The sequence below is a fragment of the Lepisosteus oculatus genome, chromosome 11 (genome assembly GCF_040954835.1).
Source record: "Lepisosteus oculatus isolate fLepOcu1 chromosome 11, fLepOcu1.hap2, whole genome shotgun sequence".
In the NCBI taxonomy this organism is placed as follows: domain Eukaryota; kingdom Metazoa; phylum Chordata; class Actinopteri; order Semionotiformes; family Lepisosteidae; genus Lepisosteus; species Lepisosteus oculatus.
This window is the reverse complement of record NC_090706.1, coordinates 8,905,981-8,920,493: the sequence shown is the minus strand read 5'-3', so window position 1 is coordinate 8,920,493 and position 14,513 is coordinate 8,905,981. Positions and strand designations below refer to the sequence as shown.

The 14,513-nt window shown below is 42.1% G+C and overlaps 1 protein-coding gene across 1 annotated transcript in view; it reads right to left on the bottom strand.

Moving 5' to 3' along the window:
* Positions 1–14,513, bottom strand: part of wasf2 (WASP family member 2) — a 32,589-nt gene that overhangs the window by 14,774 nt on the left and 3,302 nt on the right. The window contains exons 2-5 of the mRNA XM_006631290.3: positions 3,783–3,946; positions 1,785–1,919; positions 913–1,066; positions 4–121 (exon numbers count right to left, since the gene is read on the bottom strand). Of these exons, the coding sequence (XP_006631353.2) occupies positions 4–121; positions 913–1,066; positions 1,785–1,919; positions 3,783–3,915 (540 nt within the window). The 5' untranslated portion in view covers positions 3,916–3,946. The remainder of the gene's footprint in view (positions 1–3; positions 122–912; positions 1,067–1,784; positions 1,920–3,782; positions 3,947–14,513) is intronic.

Genomic DNA, 14,513 nt, shown 5'->3' with positions numbered 1-14,513 from the left:
CACCCTGTGTTTGCGCTTCTCCTTCATGATATCCTTGGTGTCCTGAAGCATCTTCTCCTTCCACAGGTCAAAGAAGTACGAGGGGTCAGTGTAAAACTTGAGGGCCTCCTTCCCATCCTCCCTGGGAGATGCAAACAGAGGCAGGTTGGTGGTAACAGCTTTGCCTTCACCACAGGCAGGCGTTGGAGAAGAAACTCTCCCACACATCAACAGAAGAAGGTCCAGCCAGCACTGCTTTTACAAGCTGCATTCGTTACTATCAAAACGTGTTTTTTGTGAATTTGTGAAAATTCTTACAACCTAGTAAAAAATATTTTGAGTTTAAAGCAGGTGCCCTGTGATGAGCTAGCATCCCCTCCTGACTGTGTCAGTGTAAAACATGAGGGCCCAGGATTTGGATGTAGGCTCCAGGTTGCCACGATCCTTATTGGATGGATGAAATATGTTCTATTTACAGTACTGCATAAGCAGTTGATTAGGAATCAGTTTCTCCAATCATTTAATTTGAACCCTGTAAGACCACCAAATGCAGATTTATCCAACAACACCACTGTCCAAACAAGCTAAACATTAAGACTTGCTAGCTGGCTAGCTTATTAGGATGATCACCATCTCGAAATCCAAACGGCGGAATTTGAAAAAGCCCACATATATAAAACATCATATAAAACAAGTGCTTGTTGCTTTAAAGAGTTGCTGGAACCAGATCCTCCCAACCTTCCCTCCTACTTCAGACAAATGACAAGACATTATCCTTGTGTATAGCACTTTGGAGGCTTTGAACGGCAAGCTTTAATAATGACGCATTCAAAAAGGTCTGTAGTCCACACCCGCAACAACAGTTGGACATCTCTGGCCAAAACGGATCCGAAAATGAACAACACTCCTGCCACAGCTCAGGCTATGGTGTACCTGTACATGCTGAGATTGTTAAGCGGAGGAGGTTTGCTGCAGACCCTGTACGTCTCCTGCAAAGGCAAGGGTAGGGAGTCCCTAATGAAGAGTTGCTGGTCTTGGGTAAGGTTGCTCCTGAAGGCCTTCCTGGTTGTGATGGCTTGCAAGGACACTGCAGAGAGAAGGAGAGTGAAAGGGACTATCAACACCAGCGCCATGCTTGAGGCGAAGAACAGTGCACACACAACTCCTCAGGATAATCACAGCCACTGTAACACTGTGGGCTCACAATGCCAGTAGTCAGAGGTTGTTTCTGATGTCTGTGTAACTGTTATGTATAGTACTTTTGTGAGGGTAGTGCATTTGAACACTGCTTCCATTCACACACATCTATATGTACTCTTACTAGCTTTAGAACAGAATGGAGATGTATGTAGTGCACAATTACCACAACTACAAGGACTAAAATATTTATTATTAATAATCAGGTCAATGAATATATTTTGGTGAGCTGCAATCTAGAGAATGTGAATGATCTAGAGCAAACAATCACTTCTATGGCAGTGTAAAATAAAAACAGAAAATACAGATAACTAGTCATCTGCTGTCCCCATCTTACTTGGCCACCTACCTTTAAATGGTCACATTCCCTGTCCATCTCCACACCCAATCCATTAGTATTCCTGGTGATTAGCCCTCCCACCCTCACCCACACACTTTACATTGAAGAAAGCCTTCACTGTAACATGTCATCTGCCCTGCCCCCCTACCTTATCCATCCATCACCACCTCTCCTTACCCAGCCACCTGTCCTGCTTCCCCGTCCCCTGTCTGCTCATCCCCAACCACACTTGGCCACCTACTCCCCTCCATATCCACCCACCCCTCACCTTCTTCCTCTTTGGGGTCTAGCTGTGTGACTTTGACCTGCAGCCGGTCGATCCTTTCTCCCAGTGTGTTGACGCGCACCGCGAAAGTGCTGGCCTGCTGAAACAGCTCTCCGAACACATCTTCTGCATATTTACCTGTCAGAAAGAGGAACCACACTGATAATGCAGCAAGCGCACAGGTGTCCAGCAGCTCAAAGGGTTCACTGCTGCTGGGCGCACTGTGTGATCACTAGCCTACCTGTACTTAGAACAGACGTCTGACGAGATCCCTCATAAACATTCACTACTTCCTCTTTTCATCTTTGGCATTTCAGAACAAAGGATACTCACATTTTGTATGAATATTTTGTCAATAGAAAAAAGTATTGTTTTTTTTTGCACTGTTTGTTGTCTGTTGTTGTGTCTTGCAAAATGATTCACCGTATTGTCCTTGTCTATTATGTGTTCCACCATTTTGTGCCAGATGCCAGTCCCAAACTCAGCTCTGGTTCAAAAGGGGCATGCCTGTCCATTATCAGGAGATGGAGGCAGTGCTCAGACTATTTAACCTGGCGTTCATGGTATAGCTAATAGTCCACTCTTGTCCTAGTGGAACAGTAAGTATATCACTGTCTGTTACAGTCTGGATTATTGTTGTTTTGATCATTTTAAAACTGCAAGCAGAAAATTCCATGAAACTGCACTTTATTTTTGTTGACTTTTGCAGTTTTTTTTGTCTGTAAACTAGTCAGCGGAGTGTTTTATCTGGACTTAACTAATATGCTGATGCTTAACTATGATGTTTGACTCATATTTTCTTTCTTGGTTACTTCTGTAAAACAACCGCACCTTTGTTCTAGTGTGAGTATTTGCTGACATTCTCTGCACATACCCGCAATTTTGAGTCTACTCCTATAGCAAAGTATTACATAAAAAGCTGCATTCTTCTCACTGCAATACTATATACATGTAGTTTCCTAGAGTGGATATGCACACTGCCGTGTTCCTTTTTATAGAGCTTAGGAACAATAAGAAAGAAATGAGATGCGTTTGTTTGAAATTTAGATCATGTACCGCTAGAGAATAAATGGTCATCGATCTTGAGTCAACTACTTTGCACAGTCTGAAGTGGTTATCGCAGTCTGTCGAACCTCTATTTTAAAATGGCTACTGTTATTTTGAAACCTGAGCAGACAAACCACTGTACATGGCCTTGTTTTTCTCTCACAGGCCCTAATTAGACCTCCTATCATTATACGGTCAGCAACAAGGGGCTATGTTTAAACTGAGTCTGACGCTACAAACCAGAGATTCATCTGTTTCAAATCAAGATATTATTATTGGGAAAACAAGGCACGAGCCAGGACAGCAGGCACTACAGAACCCAAATGCTTGATCCAACCACAGGGAAACGCGTTTGACTGTTTCCAGTGACTAGCCATGTTAAAAAGGGCAGAGCCAATCTAAATTTCTACACGCCAACTCAGCACCTTCGGCAGCTTGTACTGACAGTGACAAGAACATCTGCTCAGGAGGTCAGACTGAGACACACATCTGCACATCAGCCCCACTCCAAGATAAAGAAAACCACGCATCCAAGTTATGCAGGCAACATATTCTACATTACCAAACGCATTCTACATTTGTACAGTTCAGGCTACAATTTTTTTAGCTTTTCTGGCTATAAATCTGTAGCTGCAAATTGCTTATCAACCCAAAGTGTGTCTACAACCTTGACTTCCGCATGCTGTCATCTAAGACACGTGTCATAGCTCGTGTAGGAACCAGCCCCACTCAATCTAACCCAGAGCACTCAGCCAGCTGTGCAGTAACACTTCACAGCTCTCCACAGTTATTACCTTAGAGCAATTAGCCAGTGTAATTAACTAGTTTAGTGGACTAACTTCAAACAGACAGGCTCCAGGATCAGGGACTGTCATATACCATTGCTTTAAAGCTTTCAATGATGCAATGAATGAATTTATTGTAACGGCGCGTCAGGCCCTGGCGGGTACTTACTGAGGCTGCCCAGCTGGCGGATGATGTTGGACAGGGTGATGTTGGTGACGCACTCAAGCTCGCTCTTGATTGTGTTGGGCAGGCTCTGGCGACAGAGGTGCCGCGGCTCGATGTTCCTGGTGACCAGAGGCATGGCGGCTCGCGGCGCGCTCCGCCTCAGCTCTCTGCGAGGGGGGAGAAAGCAGAGCAGGGTTGACTTTCGTCTGGGAGAATCTGGCAGCCCGTGTAAAGACTCATTTTTAGTTCCCAGGAGCGCACAAATCCATTACCAAAAATAACCCACAGGGATTTGAATCCGGCACTAGTGAGCAGTCAAGTCCTGGCTCCAGGAACTCCATGTGGATTTCAACACTGACAGATCTAATATGCTGGCGTCACTGTGGGTACGTGCTGAAAAAAGTAAGGAGGCTGTCGAAAAATCTGATCAGAGCCCTACAATTACTCATTATACCTGGCGGTATCTGTAAATAAATGATTGCTCATGGGCACAATTACCTTATTTTACTTAAAGACCCCCTGTATATTCAACTACTGCTCTACAAATTGTAGGATTCAAACAACTGAAATTGCAATAAAGCTTTCATAAAAAAAAACATTTTAATAATTGGTATTTTAGCAAATTTGGCAAGTATCATGGATGACAGCAACAGCCCCTGGCTTGTCATTTAACTTTGACACACTTGGTGCAGTGGTCACACAAAAAGAGAAGGAGAAGTTTTAGCATTGTGTTAGTGTAACCCTCATAAGGTGAGGGCCTAACTGGCTTGGAGAGGCCAAACATGACAGTTAAGTGTGTATGTCTCAAAAGTGGTGTCAAAAAAATATCATGTTGTTGCAACCACAGGAAAAGAGTCGGTATGATTCAGACTTTATTGGTGAGGGAGCAGTAAGGGCATTCCCACACTCTGTATTCGTACACGTGCCTCCACAAGCCAGCAACACCCCCCTAAGATGAGCTGGCCGACTGGTGTGTTAAACCAATGAGAGACGACAGGGAAGAGGTGAGGTGAAATTGAAGTGTGAACAACAGCCCAGTTTCCAGGATAAGGAACCCTCAGCAGCTGCAAAGTTCACACCGGAACACCTCCCCTCCCGCCTTTGAATTGAGCTTCCTCAATCTCAGCTGCAAAAGAGCAGCGAAAGAGCATGTTGAATCTTCTTTACGATAAGCAGCAAGCAAGGAACTACTGGGGAAAAGGCATTGTGGGTACTGCTTTAGATCTGAGGGGAGGGCGGCAGAAGAGTTTGCCAGTAAATGTTGTCCCCCCTCACTACCTATTTATTGATCCATTTGTTTATGTATCACGTACTGTTGTTGTGATTTCATGCATTTCATGTGATTTTCTGTGACTTTTATGCTTTGTTTGTGTGTTTTGTAGTTTTATGGGAAAAGCCAAAGGCAGATTTTCACAGTAGTGGACAATAAAGTATTTATCTATTCAGTCAAAGGGCACTCTGTTCTAAGTGGACAGCACTGAGGTAGCATTGACCCAGAGACCTTTATTATTATATAAGTTAATGTACAAACTTTGGAAGGCCTTGTAGTCAAGCGACTGCTCTAGGAAAGCAGGCGTTCATGTTATAGAATTCATTTTCAAAGGATAATAGTGGTGGTGTTATTTTTCTGTTTCCTGTATCTCCTGAACCATTGACATTAGAATTAAGCAGGTTCTGGCGGCCTGCTGCTGAAGCCCTCAGACTACAAATGGAAGTGAAAACATTTTTTTGACACTTTGCTCTCCTGTGTGAGCTTCCAAAACACAGACATCCCACTGAGGAACATCATCTGCCACCTGTGACTGCAACCCTGTTAATCCTTTAACAACAGCGTTCACAGAACAACTTGACCTTGCAATGCTATTCTGTTGTAAGTACTCCAGTCTCCATACAGGAACCATTCATGTGCAACAGCACCAATGATTCACGGAAAATAGGCCCTACTGCACTTTCAAGCTTACAGTAATGCAATGAACAGTTCACATCCCCAAGCGTTTATACATATGATCCTCAGAATCTGTTTATATTACAAGGAGATCAGTTTTTTCTTTTGGGGCAATTTGAAGTCACTCAGAACCTAATTTTGGCCTAAGTGATTATTTTCACCAGTAACCCAGCTAAAATCTGAAAAATAACCAATGAGAACTGCAGATTGGTTTTGCGAACACATTTTACCTCCCTTGGTAGGTCTGTATCAATACTAAGAAAGAAGAACCTGACTCTAATGCTTTTATTTTGTCGACAATTGACATCTACAAAACCTCTTTCAAAGTGCCGCTGCACTTCATTAAAAGAACTTCAAGTCTCAATTTCACGTCAAGTTGAAATAACCTACAGTACATCAGCTGAGGTGAAACTGTTAGCAAAAAAACAAAGGACAAAAAACACAATCAAACACAGAAAGAAAACAAAAACAAAGGACAAAAAAAAAGGACAGAAATTCAGGCGATCTCCGTTTACTTTAAATACTACTAAACTGCCAAATAGCTCTTAATTTGCCTAACCAAAAAACAGAATCCTGCCTGGTTAAGTGAGGTCAGAGCAACAAACGCTTTTACACTATATAGCGGTTTTAGTTCTAAAAGATACCAAAACACTTCAATTCTACATCACCAGGCCCACTACACAGGAGACATGGTGGAGAAGTGAGAAATTACTTCACAGATTAAATTAGGGGGAACTTTAAATAGGAGAGATTGTGGAATTTAACCAGGACACTGGCTTAACACCCTTCTTCTTCAGTGACATGGGATCAGGTAGTCAGGACCTCAATTTAACACCTCATTCAAAGCAAAGCACTTCCTACAGTACAGAATCCTCCAATCAGGATAAAAAGGCACTGGATAGGAAAGTCTACACTTCTTCTAGTAGTACAGACTACCTACCTAACTCTAGTTCTACATACTACTCAAACCTTTGGAGATACCAAGGACTCACCACTCCCAGCCTTTCTTAACTTCTGAGATTTGACCAGAATGGGCTAAAACCTGGTAAAGACAGACAACAGCTATTGGCCAGGGATGTCTTGGCTTTCAGTATGAGACTCTTACGATTTTCTGGGCACCTTCAGGCCATCATTCATGTCAGGGAGAGATGTGCTGCTCCTTCGATCAGTACAAACTGCCCTGTAAGGCATCATGATGCTGAGAGCAAGTCTAGCAATGCGTGACTGACAGGCAGGTGTATCAGGGAAGCAGGTTCATGGGTCCAAATGGGTACATCAGGTGCAATGTTATACTTATGGTGTGGCACCGCAGGGCATTACTCCCACAATGACTGTTTTGACAGCTGAGACCATAGGAATACATATCAATTGAGACTAATGTTCTGTATACCCTTAAAGAAATCCAATACTTGATAGAGACAGCAGCAAACATACAAAATGACAAAATGACAGGTTTTGGACCTTTTGGACTTTTTTATGTTTCACAAAAAAACAGTTGTTTTTCTGTTTAACACAACCAAATACCTTCCTAAGGGCACTTTGCAGTGGTGGAGTCTTAATTAGTTCTCCCTATTACTCAATTTTGGTTTCAACTTAAAAAAAAAAGCGATGGCATAGAAGCGAAACAAAACCTTCCTGTTCTCCATCCACAGACTGGAAACCCACCACAGCGAAAGCAGAATTTCCCAAAATTAGCAGCTTTTGGAACAGATGAACAGCAACAGAAAATGGAACAGATGAACAGCAACAGAAAATGGCACAAATCACTAGCAGGAAATATTTGAATTGACCCACTAACATGCAGTTGTCATTGATACTGTATATTGCCATTCCTGTGCCTAAATTGAGGACAGAAATAAAGTAGCACACTGACGTGGTCAGTTAAACATAAAGCTAACATCTTTTAAACTCTAACCCCCACCAGTGTTGCTAACAGCATAGTCCAGGGTGTAGTCTTTGTTTTTTTGGTGTAATAAAAACTAGGCATACGCAGCATTGAGCAACTCGCATAGCCACCACATATAAACCAGTTTTCCCACTCTAACTAAAAAACAGCTCTCACACCTGCAAGGCTCCAGCCCCTAAAATATACCTCAGGAATAACATTTAGGCTACAAAAGAGCCCAACATCAAGTTGTGTATTCGCTGAAACAAAAGTGTGGACATCTTTACACCATTTCCAAATTTAACATTAAATAGGTTTTATGATACTAGCTCAACAACAAAAAGTGAAGAAATAAAGGACTGGGTACATTTGAGCCGCAAAAAATCCCGTTCCTCAGTGTTCTCCTGTAATTTGAAACATCAAGCACTCACATTTCAAAATCACTGCAAAATTAAATAAAGAGGGTACAATCTAGCCTGTGTTTGTGTCATTCCACACGAATGTTATTGCCTGCTAAAGTCACCCCTTTTCATTTGAATGCAAATTTCAATAAATATTTGCCCATGGGAAAAATAATTAATCAAAATTAAAATTAAAACAGCTTCACTCAGAAAGGGGCACCCTTTTTAATTGGGTGCAATAAAGATTGTAAATTAGTTCATCTGTTTATCAGTAATACATTGTTACACTACACCTGTTATTTTCATGTAAGATTTGTGAACATTTAAAAAATAGAATAGTGCTCTACAAGTCAGTTGAATTAAAAAAAAAGTGGATTTATTTTTTTAATTTAAAAATGAGTAACCTTTTAAAAAATATATTTTTGTATTGTTTTTAACTTTTCAAACAATGCAAAACTAAATATTTGGTTTTAAGTTTGGCGTACTTCTGTGCATATAAGTGTTGCCACTCTTTACAATGGTCAGTTTGTTAGTCATAAAACAATGGATCTAGTTCAGTTAAGCAGGGCTGGAGTTCAGCATCATTCTGGCACAAATACCAGAACCCCTACCATTTCATTCCCACCTCTGATAAGTACCTGTAAGCTACTATAATAGACACAATGCTTTTTGATAATGTGTGGATATCTTGTTCCCTGCCCAAACCCGGTTATACAGAGATTTGTGCCAAGGCAACTGATCTGTTATGAGTGTGCAAAATAAAGATCCAAAAGAATATAGGGTATATTTTAATATGGTCTTCTCTATGTATGGAAATGCACTAAAAAGTGCAATTGGCATGATGAAGTAGACCATTAACATTAAAGAGCTGGCATTAAAAAAGCCAGCACCCATATCACCCTGCAACTCACAACTGGTAGCCCACTGAAGCCCAGCAGGTGTGAGTCTGGTCAGTACCTGGATGGGAGACCTCCTGGGAAAAACTAAGGTTGCTGCTGGAAGAGGTGTTAGTGGGGCCAACAGGGGGCGCTCACCCTGTGGTCCATGTGGGTCCTAATGCCCCAGTATAGTGACGGGGACACTATACTGTAAACAGGTGCCATCCTTCGGATGAGACGTAAAACTGAGGTCCTGACTCTCTGTGGTCATTAAAAATCCCAGGGCGTTTCTCGAAAAGAGTAGGGGTGTAACCCCGGCGTCCAGGCCAAATTTCCCATTGGCCCTTACCAATCATGGCCCCCTCTATGAATTGGTTTCATAACTCTGCTCTCCTCCCCACTGATAGCTGATGTGTGGTGAGCGTTCTGGCGCACTATGGCTGCCGTCGCATCATCCAGGTGGGGCTGCACATTGGTGGTGGTGGAGGGGAGTCCCCATTACCTGTAAAGCGCTTTGAGTGGAGTGTCCAGAAAAGCGCTATATAAGTGTAAGCAATTATTATTATTAAATACATTCCTGCGTGACCACTGACCTCTGAATGCACTGCATTCCTCGAGTCCTAAGGAAGGAAAACTGAAGTATTTTTGTAGAGGGGGATGGAGAACAGAGTGTGGTGTTCCACTGCCAGTTCAGAAGAGTTTTAAGACCAGGTGTGCAAACAAAATCAATCCAGGAAAACAACAACAACTTAGGCTCCTCCTGAAAACCTGGAAAAGGGTAGCACAGCCAAGCAGAGATACAGCAGAAGAGCACCAAGAGAGATTAGGAGCAGCAGATCTGACTTGCTAATGGAAACTCCAGAGGCAATCTGGCATTCCTGAGTTGTGACAGACCTAGACATCCACATCACCGATGCATGGTGTTAGTGTGTCTTTGCTCAGCAAGACGCCCTAGCAGGAAATCTGAAAGTGATGCATCTCAAATCTTTAAGAAATTGAAACTGCATATTTCCATGGCACTAACATTGTGCTTTAGAAAAAAATGAAAAAAAAAACCATTTCACATCTTGACTGTGATTGGGCTGATGCACACATCAAAAACAGTTTTTAAAGGTGTGGTTTATAGAATTTGTTTTCATTCGAGTTCTTTCGTGAGTTATATCCTGTGTGCTACACACCTCTGGTGGTCAGTGGAAGTTGTCAACATTATTGTTGGATATGCAATTCAAATCTTCTCTGTAATGCAAATTTCTTAAAGCTTGCTCTGTCAAATCATGTCAGGCAGCACAGACACGTACTACTCAGTATTCCTTACTGAATCTCTTTCACACGCTTCAGGGCTCCCTATTAATAAGAAATGGGAGTTTACTTAATTTTGAGCACAGTGTAAGTGGGATTCACAGTTTACAGCCGTATTGCAAGGGGGACAGATACTGTAAATTGCTAAAAACGGAAACGTGCAAATGCAAAAAAAATAATTAAACTAGCATTTAAGTTTTGCACACAAAGGAATTACTGCAGATTTTTTACAGACAACTTCACTGAATCAAACATTTAAAACAGCCAGGTTTCACTCTGCCAGACTATTCCCATTGCCAGCGCTAGCTTTGCTAAATTAAAACATTTTTCTGGCAACGCTTTTCAAAACATTTGGTGAAATGTTACTGAAATGTTAACTAGGCAGAGAAATACCTCAATACACATCCATGTGTTTGCAACGGTTAGTTCCTTTCCTCTTGGTGTTTTAATTTGGGCTGCTGAAAGTCAACTAAACTAACAAATGTTTCTAATTATGTCCAGATTGCTAGAGTTTCAGCTGTATGGTTTTTTATGTACAACAAACCAGATGTAGTTCTTGTAAAAATTATTGAAAAATTAAGCTTTATTCTCTTGTTAAATTCAAATAAAAGAGTTAGATGCAGTTGGCCAGTTTTAGAATCTTAGTATCGCCCTTTCATATTTAAAAAACTGCGTACTACATTGTACAGAGGAGTAATTCACAGAGGCTGAGTGATGTGATTGTTCTCAGACAGCCCAGAAATAAATGCTCCCAGCCTGCAGCAGTGCTCCCTCACTGTGCTGAGAAGTGTTTTGCTATAGCAGAGTGGTTAGTTCATACAAGTGGCAATAACTGCTATTATTCTCACATAGTTGAACGACACATAAAAACTCAACAGCCCCCTAGGACTTTCTCTGCTGGTGCAGGTGTTCCAATCACACAAGATTGGAGCTGCAAAACGTGACCACGTTTCATTTACACAAGACGACTCATAAAGGAGAGCTGCACAACAATCACATATACAGCGACCTAAGGGGTCTTACGAGTGTAATACATCATTTTAACTCTTCCCTTCACAGAATAGGTGGTGTGATGATGACCTATGATTATCCCAATCGAGCAAAGTAAGAAGTGTGTACTGTGTCTCCTGGTTCCTTTTTTTACATTTTTAAAACCGTAATCATCAATTTTTTATACTCACTCCACTTGGAATCGACAAATTAGTGTTGATCCCATCTTGGCTACACATGTACGACCTCTCACAGGGAAGCGTACACAGACTCCTCCACCCCCACCTCCCCACCTTCAGACCACATCACTGGCTACGGCCCCCCTCCGCAGGAGATATAGCGACTTCCCTCAGCAGGAGACTCCTGAAGCTCAGGAAAGGGCTGGAGCTGCTGTATCGCTTTGAGCCCTTCATTCCTACTTTTCCCTTGGCAGCACTCGGCCAGTTCTGCACTGCAGCCTGGGAAATCCCCATCACGGGCAGGCTCGAACCCATGGATCACAGGAGCCGGATCACGGATCGTGCCCTGCACTCACACGAGTGCTCTTCCTGCTTGAGCTGACTGGGAGCCCCAGTTTCATGGAATTTTAAAATCGTGTGCTATAGATTACTTTCCAGTTACAGCTGTGGCTCTGCTGCTCCTGAAGGTCCCCTGTGCAGCGCCAGATTTCCCATTCTGCACTGTACGCACAGTGCCTAGGGCCTACACATGTTTTAGGGCCTAGGAGGGAGGGAAACACTAGTGACTAACGAACAACGAGCTGAAACACCATGCTTGCGATCGACTCTAGGTGCTCCAAATCAATAATCACACACTGTCTAGCAGCTGTTCTAGAATCTAAAAGTATCGCTCCATCAATCACGTGGTTTAGCATTAGAATAGTTTAAAGTGCAGCACGCCAATCAACGTAATTCGATTGGCCTTTCCCCCTCTTTTTGCACATTTCGGAGTGAAAGGGCCCAGGGCCTACAAACACCAAAATCTGTCCCTGCCCCTGTGGCTGCTGGGTATATTCCAACTGGGCCCTCAAACTCCAGTGCTAATTGGTGCCCTTAACTGATTTGATCTCTATGGTATTTTTAAAACCAAGGACTGAGTACAGAAAAAAAAACAGATCAGTTACAGGAACCATTTAGCAGTGGCGTCAAAGGGTCCAGTTGAATGCAAATCCCATGTCCAGCAGACATTGTTGGGACCAACGGAGTCAGGATATACGAGAGGTCACAAGGGGGAGCTCTGCAGCCCATCTCTGTCAAGGTAGCTTGTAAGCTTATTGATTCAAGGATCTTATCTGTGTTGTTTCCTGAGGGATGCCAAGGAATCCATTTCAACATCTTGGTTGGGCAGTTCCTTCCAGACCCCACAACCCTAAAGAAATGCTTTTTAATTTCTACAGTATTCTGGTTTGTTTTTTAAAATACTTGTATCAGGTCCCCTCAGAGCCACTGTATAGTACTTAAGACATGCAGTTCCTTTAAAAGTTCCATGCAAGATACTTAAGACCAGAAATTAACCCCCATTTCATATGTACTATCGAGAACTGAACTTAAACTCTTACTTCCCTTCTCCACTTCCTGAAAATTAGCCTGAAGCACTCCTTTAAAAGCCGTTTTCAAAGTAACTGCAACAAAGCAACAGGGCTAAACATATGATAAAACTTACCAAGGATCACATGGGAAAATAGTGTACACAATTTATCATTAAGAAAATAAGCAATTTATAATACTCAGACAAACAATTTAAGGATCTAAACTGGTAGGAAATGTTGTTGTACAGTAGATCACTCAATCTCGACATTGAACTATCACTAAAAATTAACTCAGTTACACAGAATAAACTGTGCATTTATGTAAAGCATCCAAACGGCTACAGCCCTCACCTTCCAAGGTGATGGTACAGAAACAGCATGACTGCATGACTGCAGCTTCATGTCAGCTCAGCGGTACATCAGTGTGCACAGCTCTACACGGCTTAGGTGTGAACAAGCTGTTAGCCTTGCTTGTCTTTGGAGCCTTGTTTACCGAGACAGCCTAAGTGACATGGAGGCCATTTTAATGGCCTGATTAATCTGTACAGCACATAAAGGAATTCTCTTTCTGAAGCTTACAGGTTTCAATTCTTTGTCCTTCTCAGCTACATATCTTATTTTCATTCTAACAGTAATTTCCATTTAGTTCCAAGACTGGACAATCCTGACTACTACATCCTGGTATATAAGAATATCAACTCACAAATCCTTCCTCGTAAATACACTTCAGCTCCTCCTAAACTAAAACCATTCCAAAGACTCATTATGTGTAGCTCTGTAAAAGATGTTTATTATTCTGGTGAATACTTAAATATATTCTGTTACTTTTGTAATAAATGTCTTGCTCACAAGGAAATGGAAAAATGAGAAAATATCTCCATCATGTGGAAACATACATCAGGCCTGCACTATAATTATCTGTGAAGTGCGCCTAACTGATTTGCCCAACAGGCGCCTCGTCAGGAGGCACTCGTGCTGTGGGCTGGTCATCAGGTGGGCGTGTGACGGAGTGAGTCAAATAGGGACGCGTTCACCAGTTCCCCACACGTTGCAGACTCTGTCACACTGAGTCACTCTGATTCTGCTCACACTTGTGAAGGCAGCTGTTCAACCCTAGCGCCGCCATAACTCCTTCTGCAGCCTTTCTGCCAGCACTGCAGCTCCAGCTGCCCCAGGCCAGCAAATGGTAAAAAAAACAAGCAACTGGAACGTCTAAAAAAAAAAAAAGGATTTTTAAAGGCACGGGCCTCGCATTTTACTCCAGTGCTGCATGCACATACTGTACACTCTTTTACAGAGAGAGGCAATGGCTCTTTGAAACTACCATCTGAATGAATACATTTCTTATTAAACACATTATAATAATTTAATCAATGGTGCATTTTCAAAGTTGAACACTACTTCACCCTTTCACGTTACAACAGAGTTCAAATAAGGGGTGACAATACTCATGTAAACCGCTCTAAAGATACAGGGTATGCTACGCATTTCAATGTGCTGCATATGTCTTTGTATATACAGTATCAGTGTCCAACTTAATGACTTCAGGTGCAATTTTGTATTTGGTAACAAAAGTGGGATAAAACTAGAGCCTTTCCTGCCTTAAACCCCTCTTGTAGCTTGCAAAGACAAGATGATATTTATATCTAACGGAAAACAAATGTATGCACATTCTCACTTTAAAACCATAGAAACTAGCGTCAGTACAATTAATATTTTAAGCTGATATTATTATTGAGGGTGGCAGTAAGCACAGCTGCTTCATGGCTCTTGGGTCCTGGCTAGACTGGGATGTCATTATTGTGACG